The sequence below is a fragment of the Trichosurus vulpecula genome, chromosome 1 (genome assembly GCF_011100635.1).
Source record: "Trichosurus vulpecula isolate mTriVul1 chromosome 1, mTriVul1.pri, whole genome shotgun sequence".
Taxonomy (NCBI): Eukaryota; Metazoa; Chordata; class Mammalia; order Diprotodontia; family Phalangeridae; genus Trichosurus; species Trichosurus vulpecula.
The window spans coordinates 74,881,771-74,898,878 of NC_050573.1; the positions used below are offsets into that span (position 1 = coordinate 74,881,771).

The window sequence follows — 17,108 nt, forward strand, 5'->3', positions numbered from 1 at the left end:
GATGGAGGGAGTCCCAGTGGTCCTGGGAATAAACCCAAGGGGCCAATGGGAATACAAGATGTTTATCTTGATTTGCAAATTTCAGGTCATTTGGTTAAGGTTATTGAAGGTTCAGTATTTTTGTCTTTCCTGGAAGAGGAAAAGGCACTCTTTGTCAGATCTTTGCCTGTCTCATGATTTCCATATAGTTCTACCTTAAAACAACATTAATAAATGAGAATCTTTAAGTAAGCTGTGGCTCATAATTCAGATATTTCTGTTTGCTAATGATCTCACCTAAATAATGTTATCTGTAATAGTTTCTGTTTTTCTCACCCTGCTGGGTAGGACATTTAATTCATTTCTTGTATGAACTACATGCAAAATCCCCAGGAAATGAAGAAAAGAATGGAAAACTGATGGGTCACAAAGAAGTATTGGGAATTTCCATACACAATCCAGCAAGTCACTTCAAGTCAGCAAGCACTTATTAAATGTCTACTATATGCAAAGCACTATGCTTAGCTGCTGGGCATACAAAGAAATATCCTAGCTGTGTGTGTGTGTGTGTGTGTGTGTGTGTATGTGTATACACACAAAGAGAGAGATATGTATGTGTGTATACACATACATACACACACACGTACACACACACACACACACACACACACACACACACACACACACACACATACGAGACAAAGAGCCAGTATTCCTCTCCATCCAGAACAAGCCATGACAGACCAACCTCATCTCCTTTTCTCACACGGTTATTAGACTGGTAGCATCAGGGGAATGCCGCGGAATACGGTCTACTTATATTTTAGCAAAACATTTAACAGAACCCTTCGTGGGTCTTTTGGGGGGTAGCAGGCAGTCCCATGTGCTAGGCAGTCGTACATTTAGGTTAATGTGGAATTTGTTGAATGGCCAGACCTAAGAGTAGTCGTTAATGGTGCCATTTCAGCTTGGATGATCCATAAGGGATATGTCCTTGGCTCTGTGCTGTAACATTTTGGTCAAAAAATTGGAGAGATAACATGTTTATTAAATTTGCAGATGACACAAAGCTAAGCAGGATAACAAACATGATGGATGACAAAGTCAGGATCCAAGAAAATTTGGACAGGCTTGCACATTTGGCTAAATCTAATAAATATAAATTTTAATAGGGATAAATGTAAAGACTTAGATTTGCACTCAAAATATTAACTTCACAAGTACAGGATGGGGAAGGCATGGCTGGGCAGTAACTCATCTGAAAAAAAATCTGACTGCCAGCTCAATATGAGTCAACAGGGTGATGTGGTAGCAAAAAGAACCAAGCTGATGTGATTAGACCGCATTAAAGAGTAACATCAGAGTGTTTAGGTCTAGGAATGTAAGAATTTAATTGTATCATGGTTGAACCATCTCCTGGCACTGTTTTCTGTTCTGGGCTATACATTTTAGGAAGAACAGTAGAATTTAAGTTCCTTGAGGTCATTTTTGTCTTTGAATCTCTTGTACCTAACACAGTGCCTTATAAGACCACAGATTTAGAGCTGGTAGGGACCTTTGAGGTCATCTGGACAAACCCCCTCATTTTATAGATGAAAGAACAGAGACCAAGAGAAACTAAATGACTTGCCCAAAATTGTACAAGTAATCATTTCTCAATCCTCATTCTCCTCAACCTCTGTACAGCCTTTGACAGTATTGATCATGTTCTCCTCCTTGGTACTCTCTTCTCTCTAGGCTTTTAGGGACACCACTCCTGGTTCTCCTTCTACCTATCTGACTGATGGGATGCTTGGGTGCTTGTGCTTGGACCCGAATTCTAACATTTCTCCTTAGCCTCTGCTTGGGTGCCTGGACCCCAATTCTAAAATCACATCCAGTTCTAAAATCACATCTCTCCCTAGCCTCAAAATACTGTCTCAGGCAGTCCCTCCACAGTTGAAGGGCAGCATGCCTTAGCAAAATGCTTATCTCTCCTCCTGATACTGTGGCCAGCTGCACATATAGAATTTATTAGTTTGGATTCCCTGTGTATTGCTAATTGGCTGTGCACTGGGCCATAACAATATTTACTACTTAACTGACTTTACTGATATGTATCCTAGACATAGTCAGATGTATACTCCCTTACATTCATCTTGTCTAACAAGACATTTTATGGAAGCCACCTGGATATTTCCAGTCAGCCCTGACCATTAGTTGACTTAGTGACGTTTCATGGTCAAAACCACACCTCCAGGTTGCCCCTCCTTGGGCTATTTCCCAGTGAACTCTGGGTAAGATACCTGCACAGTAGATGCAAAAAGTGTATGTTCCTTTAAGAACTGACCACCCCTTAACCACTCCCTAATCCCATCCCAAAACACCTAATTGACATGTTTCACCCCAAAATCTCTTATAAAAACTTTCCTGCACCCCTGTGAAGTTGCAGCTTCCCTAAGAACTCTTGCCTGCTGTAAAGTATAATAAATCTTTGCCACCTTGACTTAAAGAATGCTTGAGATTGTGAATTCATTCCAGATGGCCCCAACCCTCTCCAGTACTCTGGTCCTTGAGGGGCACTCCCCCTCAGTAAACCCATCTGGGAACTCCAGTCTTGGAGTTCCTGGACCTTGTCTCCCTCAACATGACCACTTCTTTTCTGTCTCATTTGCTGGATCTTCCTCCAGATCATACTGTCTAACCATAGGTATTCCTCAGAGTTCTGTTCTGAGCCCTCTCCTCTTCTTCCTCTTTACTACTTGGTGATCTCCTCATCTCCCATTAGTCTAATTACCATTTCTATGCCAGTGACTCAAAAATCTATCTATCCTGCCCCAAACTCTACTGACCTCCAATCTTGCATTTTCAGCTGCCTTTCAGACATCTTGAATTAAATGTCAAGAATGAAACTCATTAGCTTTCCCCTAAACCAGGGGTGGGGAGCCTGGGGCCTCGAGGCCATATGTGGCCTTCTAGGTCCTTGGGTGTGGCCTTTTGACTGAGTCCAGGTTTTACAGAACAAATCCTCCTATTAAGGGGATCTGTTCCATGAAGTTTGGATTCAAGCAAAGGGCCGTACTTGAGGACCTAGAAGGCCAGAGGTTCCCCACCACTATCCTAAACCTTCTCCCGCGCCTTACCTTCTCTATTGTTGTAGAAATCAACACTGTCCTCCCAATCCCTCAGGTTTACAACCTAAGAGAGCCTGGATTCCTCACTATCTCTCACACTCCCCTCATATTCAATCTGTCAATTTCACCTTTGAAACATCTCTCAAATATGCCCCCTTTTCCCTGACACTGCTACCACTCTAGTGCAGGCCCTCGTCACCTCACGTGGATTATTGTAATAGCTGCTGGTGGGTCTTCCTGCCCCAAATGTCTCCCCACTCCAATCCATCCTCTATTCAGCCCCTAAAGTGATTTTCCTAAAGCACAGGTCCAGTTGCGTCACCACTCCCTCCCCACTCAATAAATTTCAGTGGGTCTCTGTTGCCTCCAGGACAAAATACGAAATGCCCTATTTGGCATTCAAAGCCCTTCATAACCTAGCTGCTTCCTCCCTTTCCTGTCTTCTTATACCTTATTCCCCAACAGGTACCCTTTGATCCAGTGACACTGGCCTTCTGGCTACTGTTCCACGAACAGCACACTCCCATCTCCTAGCTCTGAACATTTTCTCTGGCTGTCCCCCATGCCTGGAATGCTCTCCTTTCTTCACTGACTACTGGCTTCCCTGGCTTCCTTTAAGTCCCAACTAAAATCCCACCTTCTACAGGAAGCCTTCTCCAACCCCTCTCAATTCCAGTGCCTTTCCTCCATTGTTTCTTATTTATCCTGTATATAGCTTGCTTTGTATATATTTGTTTGCCTGCTGTCATCCTCATTAGATGGTAAGCTCCTTGAGGGTAGGGACTATCTTTTGCCTCTTTTTGTATCTCTAGTGCTTAGCACAGTGCCTGGCACACAGTGGGTGCTTAATGTTTAATAAATGTTTAATGGTAGAACTGGGACTTGAACCTAAATCCTTGGACTCCAAATTTAGTACTTTTTTCTCAGTATTTTTCTGCCATTACTTAGTAAGCACTTAATAAAAGCTTATTGAACTTGATAAATTAGAAAGTAACCAGGGTAGGGAAAGGCTTCCTATGTCATATGACATATCAGGATAGGCTGTAGAAGGTAGGAATTTTAGTTGATACCTGATCCCTTCTCAACATGACAGCCCTTCAAGGACTTGCAGATAGAAATGTCTCCACTGAACTGTCCCATCCCCAGCTCCTTTAACCTATCCTTATTTGCCCTGGACTGTTAGTCCTTCATTATTCTGGTGGCCCTCTTCAGGCTCTCTCCTACTTATCACCATCCTTAATAAAATGCGCTGGCCAGGACTGAACACAGTACCCTAAATAGTGTCTGAACAGGGCCAAGTAGAGCATGCCTTTCACCCACTCATTCCTGAGAGCTATGTCAACATACAGCCCAAGACCACATGTAGCGGCAACTACAGTGGCATACCCAGGGTGGCTGCTAGTGAAGCTTCTTTTATCTGCTTTACTAAGGAAAGATAGCTGTTTCAGGGGTCAACAATCTTTTTTAATCACATAAAATACAAACACAGGAAATACAGATAAGAGAAATAAAGACCAACAGACAGGGCTCTACTGCCTGAATGAAAGCTTTACATCCATCACTGAATCGAGAGGGCCTTTACCTCTGAGGAGTCCGGGAGCTCCAAACATACAGCCACTTACAGTCTCTACCAGGGAATCACAACATCTTTCTCATAAGTGAGCCCACAAAGCAAAAGCTCACCTCTCAGAATATATACTCTTTAGGCTCAGTGCCTAATTGGAAATAAACAAAAGTGCAAGCCTTCCTATAAGCGAGCTTCCCTTAATGGGCTCCACATGAGGCCTATTAATGGGTGGGGAAGATCTCACACTGCCCCCCCCCCCCCCCCCCCCCCCCCCCCCCGCCCATGAACATTACATCTACTCACTGAGCAATCGGTCCACTGAACTGCAGATCTTTTACATGCTTCCTAACCATGACTTCAGCATCTTACATTTGTATGGCTGATTTCTTGAACCGAAGTGTAAGACTTTACATAATAATTATAGTAATAATAATAACAACAGCTAACACTTACACCGTACATGTGCCAGGCATTGTGCTAAATGCTTTATGATTATCTTGTTTGATCCTCACAGCAGTCCTAGGAGGTAGGTGCTGCTATTCTCCCCATTTTACAGATAATAAAAATGAGGCGAACAGGTTAAATGAATTGCCCAGAGTGTCTGAGGCTGGTTGGAACTCAAAGGTCTTCCTGACTCCAGGCCTGGTGCTCTGTCTACTGTACCACTTACATTTATCCCTATCAAATTTAGTCTTATTAGGCTAGAATATTGGCTGAATTTATCAAAACTTTTTAAAATCCTGTCTATCATTCACATCGTTAACTATCTCTCCTAGCTTTAAGTCATTTACAAATTGGATAAGGATGCCATCCATGCCTTTATCCAAGTCATTAATAAAAATGTTCAATAGCATAGGGCCAAACACAGATCTCTGGCACACTTCATTAGACACTTTCTAAGTCGAATAGAATGAGACTGCCCTTTGCTTCTGGCTGTTCAACCAGTTCCAAGTATACCTCACTGTACTAGTACCTAGCCTATATTTCTCCATCTTCTCCGCAAGAAGAGCTTGAAAGATTTTGTCAAATTCATTTCTAAAATCTATCTATGAAATACATCTTCATATAGTTCAGAATGGTCTGGCAAGATCTATTCTTGGTGAAGCCATGCTAGCTCTCTTCAGTCTCTGCTTTCTTGTCTTCACTCACTAACCACCTCGCTAATGATGCGTTTTCAAAATTTCCCAAGAATTGAAGTCAGTATCACTGACTTCAAGTTTTTAGATTTCATTCTTTCCTCTTAAAAAAAAAATCAGAACATTGAAGGCCTGAAGTACCTCACCCAGTCACCCAGATATTTGGAATATGCTTGACAGTGGTTCAGAAATCATACTTGCTAGTTCTTTCATTCCCTAAGTATATCGTTGGGCCAGGCAACCTGAACTTATCAAGGCCAAGTCAATGCTCTTTTACCATCCCTTTATTGATCTTGTGTTATCAAATCCCTGTTAGCTATTTTTGATTCTGCCTTTTCTGGTCCAAAGGTTATTTTCCTTGGCAGAGAAAACAAAAGTAAAATTAAGAATTGAGCAACTCTGTCTTCTCTTTGTTGCCAGTTGTCATCCTACCCACCCTGGGCAGTGTTCTTATCCCAAGCTAAAAATAAACACCCTTTGTGTTGTCAGTTATCTTTCTGTGGATCCACATCAACCTATTCAGACAATTTGTTTTTCCTCATTGTCAGAATTTTTTCTCTTTGTGCTACTCCAGCTTCATTCTTGAGGGTTCTGTCCTTCCTTGACCAACTTCCCCTATGGAATTTTAGTCCATATGACCCAACCTATCCCTGCTTTGAATTTTTTAAAAATCTGCTCTCAAAATCTAGGGTGAGAATTGTCAAACTGTGAGACATCTTTCTCACTTTCCCTGTCACAAACCAACAAAATGTGCTCATTTTCTCCCAAGGGTTCCATTGTTTCCAACCTAACCCCTGGTTCCTTCTTAATGGTGAGAATAAAAGCCAGAACATAATTTTTCTTACTGGTCCTTTCACCTTTTGAAGGATGAAATTATTAAGATGAATCAGTTGTCAGTTGTTCTGATTTTGCTTCGAGGAAGACTGAAAATTCACGAAAAAGAGATGATTGAAGGAGTAAGGTTATGGAAGTTATAGAAGTCGATGGGATCAAGGGGACAAATCAACGGGTTACCTTTCTTTCAAAAAGAGGGCCACCTCTTCTGAGACTGGAGAAAAGAATAAGGGGATGTGGAAGGACCATGAGAGGTTTAGAGGAGTGAAAGAGGGGACCTGACTGAGCTCTTCTCTTCTCAGTAAAGAAATAAGTACGGTTGTCCCTCTAGAGTGATGAGTCGGGTTAGGGGCTAGAGAAGTGCTTTTGTTTCATTTTCTTGATCTGTGTTTCTTTGGTGGACTTGCACACTCATATTCATCTCTTCCACAGAGCAGTAACTACTTTAAGACTAGGGGTTATTTCACATTTAGTAGAGTGTCTCATCTCCCCTAAGTGTTTGACTGCCTGAATAAACAAAGTTGGCATCTTGACATCCCACTCAAAGCTAGCTTTATTCACTCAGACACTCCATATGAAAATGGGACAAACCAAGTCACCATCCCCAAGGCTGGGAATAGAAAATCCTGGATTTCTTTCAGATTATTTGAGGTTCACCCAGCTACCCAATGCTCTTGGCTCCCACTCATAGGACCAAGACAGATTGGTCTTTTTCCTATTGGCCCCACAAACCTCAGAGACTCTGGAAGAGAGAAAACAGGATCCCCCGCCCCTAGGTTACTCTGTGTATCACAGAGATCACTAGGAAGTAGCCTCTGACTTATCCTTACCTCTTGCAATCGCTTCAGATTTTATTTTGGTAGGTAATAAGAAACATCATAGTTAGGCATCTATAAGTCCCCCCTCTTACTAACTTGGTAGTTTGCTTAATCTCTGGGATTCTCAGTTTTTCTACTGTACAATGAGGGGCTGGATTAGATAATATCTACGGCTTCTTTCTCTGGAGGTCTTTGAGTCTCCCTCTATTCATGCTAATATGAATTCACATTCACTTGTGTGTTTCTGTATAAGTGTTCTAAATTAGATCTTCTCTGGGTATAGGTATTTTGTCTTTTCCCCCAAAACTGGTAAGGGTAAGGACCTTCTGTTTCTTGATCTTCCTCCACATCCTCCATTGTTCTTGTGCCAACATTTCCCACTTAACACTAAAGTGTTATAGACTGATTCCTTTAGGAGTCATCTGGTCTAAGAGGTGGCAAACAGAATCCTTGTTCACCAGCTTTTTTCCTTGCAATGGGCTCTGATCCCACTTCAGAGAAGAAGAGCAGAGGAAAAGAGATGATAGGGGACAAGGGATTTGCCAGGATATGAACTCATTCTTGAAAGAGTTCAGGGCTGGTAGTCAAGAACAGGTGAGATAGGCCACCCGAAATGAATCTGATGCTTGAGGAGAGGAATATGGCATAGCTAGTAAGATAAAATTAAGGTAGCATCCCCAACCCTCCCTGGGGGCTTACCAACTAGGGTAGTAAAAATGAATCTCTCTCAACCTCAGCATCCCCACCTGTTGCCAAGTGAGAGACAAGTTTTACCAACTGCATTCTCTAAAGATCACTCTCCTATCCCCAGTCTTCAGGAAAGGTAGGGAAGGATGATAGCTGAGACATGAAATGCTTTCCTCTTGCAGAGGGAGCAGATTATGAGACAGATAAAGCAGGTCCTTGGCAGATCCAGGGGAAGAAATCCCAGCTGTCTAGCTCCCAAAATATCCATGAAAATTCATCATCTGATCACAAACTACCCTTATTTTCCACTACTTCTTAACTCCAATCCCTTTTTTCTTGCCTCAGGTGCCATATTCCCATTCCTATCATGAGCAAAAACCCTATGCTTTAAGCCGCAGGGGACTCAAAGGGTCATATACCACTATAGGCTTATTTGAAAGAGCCCCTTTTCAGAATGTTTTAAAATATCATAAAGTACGTAGGATTACAAAGAAAGCCAATGATTTCGAAATAGTTATCAAAATATTGAAAAAACAACCCGTGAGTCCACAGGTTAAGGACTCCTAATGTAGAGCACTATGGTTATCTAATCCCTGGACTTCTGGACCTCACAATCAAGTAGGGGGCTTAGAGTCTTAACTAAGGCACAATTACACAGGCTAATTGTTTTTGAGAAGTGTGAAACAAAATATTTTATGAGGTTGAAAGGGGAAAAAGTCAACTACTGACAAGAATGTGATGTTTGAATTGAGCTTGTAAGAACGAGTAGAAATTCTCAGCTACCTTGTATGAACCGATGAAAAAGCACATATTGGGGCAGCTGGATGGCACAGTGGATAGAGCACCAGCCCTGGAGTCAGAAGGACCTGAGTTTAAACGTGGCCTCAGACACTTACTAGCTGTGTGACCCTGGCCAAGTCACTTAACCTAGATTGCCTCCAAAGAAAAAGCAAAAAACATGTATGAAGCACTTCCTATTGTTCTAAGTACCGATGATAGAAATAAGAAAAGTTAAGACCATTCTAAGGAATCAGGAGTTCAAGGAGCTTACAATCTCACTGGGGAGATAACACAGAAGGCTCAACTGCAAGGCTGACGGAAAAGTCTCATGGTCCTTAGGGTGCAGCAGCGAAGCATATGGTCGTGCCCCTTTGACGTTATTCCCACTAATAAAATCTTATCAATGTCTGGTGCTGAACCCCTTGATAATGCCAGGGACTCTGGTGGCGAGAACTTTCTTTTCAATGTCTCCTGTAAAACCTTAGAGGAAATTTTAGATCCAGGATTAAATTTATCCAAAGCTGTTTATTTTTCTAGGGCAGTAATGGTGCTAATGTTGAAAGTTCTGTTTTGGAGTTACAAGACCCAGGTCCTGCTCTTGGCTTTTGCCTTGCTAATTGCGTGCCCTCGAGCAAATCATGTTAACTTCTCTGTTTTCTCATTCATAAAATGATCATAAGAGTATTTGTGAGACCAGCCTCATAGAGTTGTAAGGATCGAGTGAGATAATGGAATAGAACGGTCCTTCGTAATATAGAAGGCATTATGTAAACAGTCATATTTTTAAGGTATTCTTATTTAAAAGTTATGTTGTTGCTTCCATTTTTTTTTCTAAGAATGGGTAGAAATTCAACAGGTGAAGAGAGAAAGGGAACATGTCGCAGGCAGAGGAACAGATGTGAATTGCCAGGCATGTTCAAGGACAGGGAGCAGTGGAGTGCCTGGATGGCAGTATTGAAACCTGGCAGGAAAGGTAGGGCAGCGTCCTATCACAGAAGGCTGTAGAGATGGCGGTGATTTGAACTAGACTTGGTAAGCAATAGGGGCCTCAGATTTTAGAGCAGGACTGACATGACCAGATCTAGATAAGACAGTAGAATGATGCTGATTACTGATAAGGAAGAAGAGCAAAGATCTCCATCTTCACCCCCCCACCTCCCCTTCCCTCCAAATCTACTCCTTTCACATCATAACTCAAACCAGGGTTTAGACCCAGAGACCCCCAGTAGAAAAGTTAATCAAAAGACAGACTTTAAAATGCCCAAAGGCTTCTGTGGCTGGAGAACTGCCAGACTGCTTCGTCCAGGGAGAGGTCCCATTCTGACAAGCAATACATGCCAATCCCATCTGAGCTGGACAGTAGCAGGAAACAGCAACCAATGGTTCTGCAGCAACAGAAGTAGATTCCTGGTCACTCCCTCCTGTTCCCCAGCTCTGTATTCCATGTATATGGATACACGCATGTATTTCCCAGAGAGAAAAAATCCCAACTATCTAGCTCTCAAAATATCTGTCAAGATTCACCATTCTCTGATCACAAACTACCCTTATTTTGCGCTACTTCTTAACACCAACCCATTTGGAAGCTTGGATCTGATAGCTGGAAACGATCTTAGAGAACAGCCAGCCCAATCTCATTTGACAGAAAAGTGAGGCCCAAATAGGAGTAATATTTATCCAAAATCATGCAGCATCTTCCCTCCAAATATCCTCATGACTTTTCTTAATCCTGCATCCTCCTCCATGTTCCTGTTTTTTTGAAAGCAGGGTGTGCCTTTCGGTAGGTACTTTCTCTTCATCCCTGTGTTGGTGCCAGTGGCTCCCCCTAGGGCTCAGCTCACTTATCACTTATCACGCCCCAACATTACTTTTTGTACATGTTGTTCCTTCTCCCTTGGAGGGCAAGAAGTGTTTTGTGTCTTCGATCCCCAGAACCCAGCACACAGTAGGCATTTAGTGCATTGAATTGAACTTGGGCAGCTAGTGTCAGATTCAGAATTTGAAGCCAAGTTTTCCTGACTCCAAGCCCAGCTCTAATTCACCTCTTTAATATAAATATACTATTATAATGAAGTAGAATGATCAATTCTGACAGTTCCATGGACCTCAGTCTTGCCTTCCCAAGTAAACCATTAGCTCCATGTTCAATCAATAACCATTTTTTTTAAAGCTCTTGCTATTTGATAGGCACTGTGCTAAAAGTGCATGGAAACCTAAAGAAAAACAGAAACAAAAAACAAAAAAGGAAAAACAGAAACAAAGCATTGCCCTGTTACTGGGAGAGACGTAAATCAATAAGTACATATAAGATACAGAGTAGATGGCTGGCAACACTAGTAGCTGGGTGGGCCAGGAAAGGCCTCCTGCAGGTGACATTTGAACCAAGCCTCAAAGAAAGGAAGATTCTAAGAGGCTGAAGTAGTGAAGAACAGGATTCTAGGCACAGTAGACATGCAGGCATGTTCAAGGAATAGCAAGGAGGCCAGCAGGCCTGTGTAGCTGGACCATAGAGAACCCAGAGGGAATGGAATTTAGAATGACTGGAAAGGCAGGAAGGGGCCAGATGGGGAAGGGCTTTAAATACTAAACAGAGGACTTCATATTTTGTCCTGGGGAAGGAGGAGCCACTACAGATTGAGTGGGAAGGGGTGATATGGGCAAGCCTACGCTTTAGGAAGCAGCTGAGTGGAAGATGGTTTGGAGTGGGGAGAGCCTCGAGGCAGACCAATGAGTAGTCTACTGCACAGTCCAGGTATGAGGTAATGAGGGTCTGTATCAGGGTGGTGGCTGTATAATTGGAGAGAAAGGGACCTAGATGAGAGATGTTCTGAAGGCAGAAAGGACAAGATTTCACATCAGTTATGTGGGGTTAGTGTGAGAGAGTAGAGAATGACACCAAAGTTGCCAGCCTGCATATCAGATGATGGTGTTCTCCACAGAAACAGCAAAGTTTGAGAGAGGGGAAGGGTTAGAGGAAAAGATTGTTGTCATTCAGTCTTTTTAGACTCTTTGTGACCCCATTTGGGATTTTCTTGGCAAAGATACTGGAGTGGTTTTGCCATTTCCTTACAGATGTGGAAACTGAGGCAAACAGGGTTAAGTGACTTGCCCAGGGTCCCATAGCTGTTGAGTGTCTGAGGCCAAATTTGATTTCAGGTATTCCTGACTCCAGGCCCAGCACTCTGTTCACTGCACCACCTAGCAGCCTATAAAAGGAAAAGATAATGAGGCCTCTTTTGGACATGTTAAATTGAAGATGTCTGTAGGACATCCATTTCAAGAGGTCTAAGAGGCCTGGAGTTCAGGAGTGCTAGGCTAGGTGTGCAAATAAGAGATTAATCTTTGTAAAAACAATTGGACCTGTAGGGACTGAGGAGACAAGACAGTGGGACTGGACCTATCCTCAGAATGTTCTTAAAATGTGTAAAATAAAATAGAAAACATAGGATTACAAAAGAAAACAATTATGTTAAAATAATTACCATTTTCAAAAAACAAATTGGGACCCTCGATTAAGAACCCCATGGTAGAGGGAAAAGAAGGCCCAGGATAGGCCCTTGGGAGCACCCACTGTAACTGGTCATGCAAATGAGTCTGAGGAGAAACAGTCAGGGAGATGGGAAAGCCTAGAGAGAAGAGGGTGATTGACAGTTTAAAAGGTTGTAGAGAGGTCAAGTATGAGGATTAAGAAAAGACCATTAGATCTGGCAATGAAGAGATCCGTGGTAACTTTGGAGGCACCTAGACTTTCTTGAGGAGTTTAAGTAGCTTAAGGGGATGATGGTCAGATCAAGTGAGGACTTTAAGCATGGAGGAGATGTGGATGTGTTCGTTGGAAGCAGCCAAAAGATGGGGAGATTAAAGACCATTGGGAGAGTGGGGACAGCAGAAAAGGCAATCTGCTGGAGAAGCCAGGATAGCCTAGGATTGAGGGTATATTTAGAGGGGCTTGATTCTTTGTGTGAAACAGAGTTCTGAAATGAGGAAGAAAGAAGAGAGCTCTTGGTGAATGGGCTCTATTTGCTTCAGTGAAACATGAGGCTGACAGCGTGGGGAGGAGTGCCAGAGGAGGCTTGGGAGAGATGAAAAAGCAGTGGTGGCGAATTGGATGAATCAGGGCAGTCTACAAGGATTGCCTTGCTGCAGCTTATGTAACGAGTTTGTAGTGGACCCAGTCAGGATGGTTCTGTAATTTCCTCAAGCTCTGTTCAGCAGCAAGTGAACAGAAATGATGGGAGTTATCCAAGGATAGGGCTTGACAGGGTATTGTCAGTGATAGGACAAGAGACTCAAGCGAAGAAAATAGTTTAGGGTCAGACTAGTTCACCAGGGGGTCAAGATAGGGAAGGGAGGAGAGTATAACCAGTTCAGGGGAGAGAGCCTGGGAAAAAACTGAGAAGTGAAGGAATTACAGGTCACAGTGAGGACAAAGAACAAGCAAAAACTGCTGAGGGTCCTAAAGGCAGAGGGAAAGATAGAATGATAGGAAATAATGAATGGCCAGATAAGGGAAAAGGCCTCACCATAGGGACAAACTGGTGGAACGTGGCTTTTTTCTTTATTTAGAAAGCAATTCACCAATAACAGTGTGGGAGGACTTGAACCCCTAACAAAAGTGTGGAAAGGAAACCCAAGGATCTTGTTAAGGAAGAGCCACTCATCTGCAGGATTCCCAGGAAGCTTTCATAGCAAGATAACATATTCCCTTGTCCTAGGTAAAGTTTGTCTGTTGCGTAATCAAGGGAGTCAAACCAGCATACCAGTCAACAGGTACTTGAAAAGGGGATAGTCCAGATAGTTGAAGCCTGTCACCTCTCCCTGCACCATGAAGATGTGAGAGTCCTAAGGCAAGCCATTTCCTGGGATGGGGTCAGGGACCAGGAGAGGTAAGAGGCCCAACACTGGCCAGGCCCTACGGCCTAGGTCAGGTGGGTTTAAGGCAGACGGATCTGGGAGGAGCTGTGAAGGGAGGAGATGCTCAGAGTCCAGGAATCTGAAGACGGGCTGGTCTCCGGAGAGGGACTCCAAGACCCTCCAGGAGTGCTGCTCTTCTTTCCTTGGTGGCACACTAATCCTTCCTGTCCATAGTTCACTTGTCTTAGCAAAGCTGGGTCCCCAAGGTCTGCTTATGAAGAAGCTGAAATTCATGGTTGCAGAGTGAGAAAAGCAGTCCTGGAGGCTTTTGAACCTGGATTCAAAAGAGGAGAAGAAGAAGGCAACATGGAAAAACATTTTAATTCAGCCTTTCCTCTGGGTCTAGAATGGGGCAGCAGGTTCAAATTCCTAGCTTCCTTTTCATCTTCCCCCCACCAAGACAGTCCTTTCAGAGCAGCTGGGGCCCCTACAAACTCCCAAGAAAGACTGGTGCTTATTTAAAAAAAAAAAACAAAAACTGCTCACTGGGTCACTTCTGAGCCAGCTGAGAATCGGGAAGCAGGAGACCTCGATCGTGGGCTGGCTGCATCTCCGCTGCCCCCTCCTGTCCGCATGAATTTGTGGCACCAAGTAATAACAAAGTAGCGTTCCCACTAGGATTTGTCCTGGATTTCCATCCCTTTCCCTAGGGGCAATTCCTGCTCAAAGCAACTTTGGGAGGAAAGCCTCATTGTTTCTCCCAGGTCTTATTTTATCCTAGATTTAGAAACAAGGAAGTCGTGCTGATTCATAAGCAGTAAAGCATGCTACATACATAGCCTTCTATTCTTGGAAAGGCTCGAGTTTGCAGGGCATGCCTCAGACTGCAGGAGAATGCAGAGGCAGGAAGGAGAACACCTATTCCTACATATACGTTTATAGAAAATTTAGACTGGTTTCAAAATGCATTTACACTTTGTTGGGAGGCACCACAGAGTCATGTAACAAATTTGCTTACTGAGTGAATGCATACAATGAAAGGAGAGGGTGTAGCCAGCATTTTGTTTTGTGAAGTTAGTTATTTGTATGGAAATCCTGGCTAACAATGTGTTGCCATATCAATAATAAAACAATCTTTTTTCTAAAAACGGCAACAAACAAAACCTTAATAATCCTTCTGGTTTCTATAGCTCAAAAGTTTTTTTCCACAACAATCAGGAAACCTAATAAGAAATTAAATGCCTGGTCCAGGGTCCCAGAATCTCAGCAGGTTAAGAGCTGAAGGGCTCTTCTGTAACACCTTCATTTTACATGTGAAAAAACAAGAGTCCCAGAGAAGGACTTGCCCAGGGTCACACAACACGGAAATAGCAGGAATGACCTTAGAACCCAGGACTCCTGACTCCCAGTTTTGTTTTTTTTAACTCTTGGCCTTAAAACATAAGGTCCTAATTCTGCCATTTCAGCAGTTCAGATCCTGTGCACCTTAGAATTTTGGGAAGCCACCCAGACTGCGTTATTAACATTCTCCATTCAGTCAGAGATTTCCCAGAGCTGGGACTGAGTGCCCAATCCCAACTCCCCAGGCCCTCCCTCAGGCCCTAGCACTGGCCCCCAGGCGCGACCACTCATATTTGTCATTTATGTCAGAGGTCATCTCAATAATCCTGCAGTGGGGAAAGGGCTTCAGACTTGGGAGTCGGTCACTAGTGACCTGATAATGACAATTTACTAGTTCTGTAATTCTGGGGAATCAACTAACTCCTTAGTTAACCTTAAGTTTGTGCACCTATAAAATGGAGATAGAGCTACGTACTTGGACCTGTCTCCCAGGGTTACGCTAGGGAAAATGCTGTGGAAACCCTGAGTCCCCGTAGAGATCCGAGCTATTTTTAATCCACAACAACCAGCCTCCAGGAATAAGTTTATTGAATGAATGAGTGAATACACAAGAGACTTGTAGAAGGGAAGGGAGGGGTGGCAGGCATTTTTGGTTTGGGGTAGTAGTAGGCTAGGAAATCCTGGGTTAGTTAACAGGGAGTCACTCAGTAAGTGCCAAGGAAGGCATTCCTTTGGAAGATGGCAATCAGTCCCTTCCATTACTACATGGCTGGGACTGTTAGGCAGTTTTTTTTCCCTTCTATCTAGTAGAAATCAATCTCTGGCTGGATGCCTGATTTTGCTCCCTGGAGTCCCTCAGAACCCAGCAGTCCTGCCCGTCTCTCCCTCCCGATCTGCTCTTACCTGTGGCACTGCCTGTGTTGCTTTTATCCAGAGGCCGGCTGGGAGTTTTTCCTTCAGGTACTGCTGGAAGCCTCTTGGTCCTGGCCTTGGCCAGGCTAGGATCCTCTGATGGCCACTGAAGCGTGGCCCGTTTGCCAGCTGAATTGCGGGCCGTATAACTGTATACAGACATGTAGCCCTTGCTGGTGAGTGGGCAGAAGCGCTTAGTGTGGGCATTGTCTTGGGTGGCTCTGCACTGTGGGCATACATATTTTCTCAGGATGGGACATACCACCCGGCCTTCCTCGTCCTTCAGCGTGTGGGATGAGTAGATGTTTCGAGACTCCCCATTGTGCTTGCAAAAAGTGCAGAGGGAGTCCCTAGGGGGCACAAGCTCCTGCCTTGCGCTGGGGCCAGGGCCTGGGCTTGGCTCTGTCTCTACCCCCTGGGACTCCAGCTTTTGTTCCCTGAGAGCCCCCACCACACTGGCGAGTCCTAGATAATCCCTCCACAGATTGAAGACCTCCATCTAAATAGATGATCCTACAGTGCAGCACCAGCCCTAGTGGAGAAAGATGATAGGATCAGGACCAGGCTGGGAAGCTGGGGCCTTAAGTATCCTCACGCAGCCAATTAGAACTGCTAGGAGCTAAAGAACCCTCTCTAGCCGCCCCCTCCCCAGCCCCCGCCTCACTTGGAGACTTGAAGTCTACAGGTTCTCTCCACTCCAGAGGGACTCGGGGGAGGGGTCTCTTCTATTTAGCTCCACAGTCCAATAGCCTCTGGTGGAGCTCAAGGCTAGAAAACTAAGTAATCTTCAAGTATGCATTTTAATGGGGCGGGGGGTGGGGGTGGGGGTGGGGAGGAAATGAGGGAAACACCCACCCAGCCCCACCCTCCTACCCCCACACTCTGCAACTGTGTAGTTCTCCGTTGGGTTAGAAGAACACTCAGTGCCTCTGTGCCTCCTGGGCTGGGTGTGACTTTCCTAGCTCTAGGTTGCAAAACTGGTGGGCCAGTTTCTCCCCCAACCCCCAGGATTGGCATGCCACTGACTCAGGTCACCAGGCCCTGAAAACCAGTATAGTCAAGTGGAGGAGCCCTGGCTCTGGGACAT

At 44.1% G+C, this 17,108-nt stretch overlaps 1 protein-coding gene across 1 annotated transcript; it reads right to left on the bottom strand.

Annotated features, from left to right (window-relative positions):
- Positions 1-14,058: 14,058 nt before the first annotated feature.
- On the bottom strand, positions 14,059-16,520 carry NANOS3 (nanos C2HC-type zinc finger 3). The gene is made up of 2 exons (XM_036749947.1): positions 16,013-16,520; positions 14,059-14,102 (listed from the first exon to the last, which is right to left on the bottom strand). The coding sequence occupies exons 1-2, from the start codon at positions 16,518-16,520 to the stop codon at positions 14,059-14,061; spliced, it is 552 nt and encodes a 183-aa protein (XP_036605842.1).
- Between the last annotated feature and the right edge of the window lie 588 nt (positions 16,521-17,108).

Coding starts and splice junctions, on each gene's coding strand:
- NANOS3 (XM_036749947.1), bottom strand. CDS start 16,520: ATGGAGGTCTTCAATCTGTGGAGGGATTATCTAGGACTCGCCAGTGTG. Junction 14,103..16,012: donor CAACACAGGCAGTGCCACAG/GTAAGAGCAGAT, acceptor TTTTGAATCCAG/GTTCAAAAGCCTCCAGGACT.